Source organism: Aplysia californica, unplaced genomic scaffold (genome assembly GCF_000002075.1).
Source record: "Aplysia californica isolate F4 #8 unplaced genomic scaffold, AplCal3.0 scaffold01148, whole genome shotgun sequence".
In the NCBI taxonomy this organism is placed as follows: domain Eukaryota; kingdom Metazoa; phylum Mollusca; class Gastropoda; order Aplysiida; family Aplysiidae; genus Aplysia; species Aplysia californica.
In genome coordinates this window covers 116,397-118,496 of record NW_004798418.1, presented here as the reverse complement: position 1 = coordinate 118,496, position 2,100 = coordinate 116,397, and the positions used below count along the sequence as shown (strand labels likewise).

Below are 2,100 nucleotides of genomic sequence, written 5' to 3'. Positions count from 1 at the left end.
ATATATATATGCATTATACATATGTATATATATATGCTTAATACTGTGTTTTGAGTACACATATGTCAATTCATTTTTAAGTTGTAAAATTTTTTAAAAATGTTATGCACATTGAGTTTAAAAAAAAATAAAAATAGAAATGCGCAGCATAAATGCTATTTATTATTATTAAGCATCTCACGATCTAGCATACTACATGCGAGTGGACCCGGTGGAGTCTAAAGTAGAATGATTATTAAAATGTGTTCTACCCGGTTATCTCCTGTTTACGCTGAAATTTTCAATATGTCCTTGAAAGAACGTGTTATACCACTCTCATGGTAATGCTCCAAAATAATTTCTGTCCGAGAGAAACTATCAATACAAAATTGGAGCGACCTAAGACCTGTGGCTTTAACGTCAGTCCTTATGAAATGTTTAGAAAAACTAGTTCTGAAAGGACAGAAGAAATAACAGAAAATATACAGGATAACAAGCAATTTGCCATCGTGCCAAGAGGGGCGTAGAGGGTGCCATTCTCATGTTCTTAGATAACATTTACAAACACATAGACACACCATGAAATTGCTGCAGGATACTTTTTTCTAATCTTTAATCAGCCTTGAACACAATCCAATCCCACATAACATTTTCAAAATTAATTAGCTTGAACATAAACAAGAACGTTTTGGCTTGGACCTTTGAGTTCTTGACCAATAGTCTTCAATACGTAAAATTAAATGGTTTAAAATCTTGATTTATTATATTCACGAACACCGAGGTGCACCCCAAGGTTGTGAAATCTCCCCTGTCTCCTTGTTGCACTCTACACCAACGACTGAACTTTTAACTGATTTGGCCCGCAGCGCTGCTGACTGTCTCCTGTGATTTGACGCAAAGCCGCTCGGCTCCTATCTCTATTGCTCCCTTTTTTTCGCATCAGTTTCCCCTCTTCTCTTTTCCCGCCTACTTTTACGTTTCAACCAATTTTTTTTCTGGTTTCATTGAATAGTATTTTGTATTCTGAATATTTCTGTATGCCACACATAGGGTTTTATCAAATTTAGATGACACCAATTGTAAGATAAGTACCACTAAGAACAAAGAAAGATACAAAAGAAGGTTCCTGCCATCTGGAATAAGGCTACTGTCAAAATAAACATTAATGTGTATAGCTGTAAATGGATGTACAGAAAAGTGGGAAGACATGGGATGACATCAAACGACTATCCCAGGATAGGGAAAGGTGGAAAGGGTTTGTTCGTGGCCTATATCCTGATCTAGGGTGAGAAAGGTGATGATGATGTATAGTTATTGGGTTTTTTATTCCATAATATATTATTTGAAACAACTCTGAAGATCTGATGTAATAAATCCTAACGTGTGATTAAAAGATGCATCTGATCTGCATACTTACGGCTGTTGTTTATTTCTCCAACCAGGGTGAACATATTCCACAAAGCCTGGGTCTCAATCAGTTTTCTGTGACGGTCGGCAACACGACCTGCGAGGTCACCTCGGTGACACACGACAAGATCGTCTGCGATGCCTATGACGTCCTCGTGAAATACCGGGCGGACCAGGAAAACAAACACGGAGGCGGGTACGAAATAGACGGGCAAAGTGGGAAGAATTGGACGAGCAGCGAGAACACAACGCTTTCTGGAAATACCACCGCAACCGCAACCACCACCAACACCACAACTGTAACGGCAGCAGCAACAACAACACTGTCCCCTAATGCGTCGTCGGAAGCTGTCGTAGTTTCTTCTGGCCCGTGGCCCACCACAACCACTTCACGAGTTTCCTTCGACAACAACAGCTCCACACCGGAAGTGGGGCGGACTCTGGGTGACTTTTTAACGTTGAGGGGTCGAGCGGTGGGTTCAGGTTCGAGCACACCTCAGCCCCACTGGTATGCCATCAGAGCTCGTCGGGCTGAAAGGAGAAGAAGAAGAAGAAGAAACCGCGAACCACAACTCTATACACTGGTGGTGAGTAGTGCGGGGAAAATGGGGGGTAGGGAGGAGAGGGATTAGGGAGGAGTGAGGGTAGGGAGGAGTGAGGGTAGGGAGGAGAGGGGTAGGGAGGAGTGGGGTAGGGAGGAGAGGGGTTAGGGAG

At 42.2% G+C, this 2,100-nt stretch overlaps 1 protein-coding gene across 1 annotated transcript in view; it reads left to right on the top strand.

Annotated features, from left to right (window-relative positions):
• Positions 1-2,100, top strand: part of LOC101851546 (hepatocyte growth factor receptor) — a gene marked incomplete at its 5' end in the record, with an annotated part of 23,114 nt that overhangs the window by 7,683 nt on the left and 13,331 nt on the right. The window contains 1 exon segment of the mRNA XM_013090118.1: positions 1,422-1,973. Within this exon segment, the coding sequence (XP_012945572.1) occupies positions 1,422-1,973 (552 nt within the window).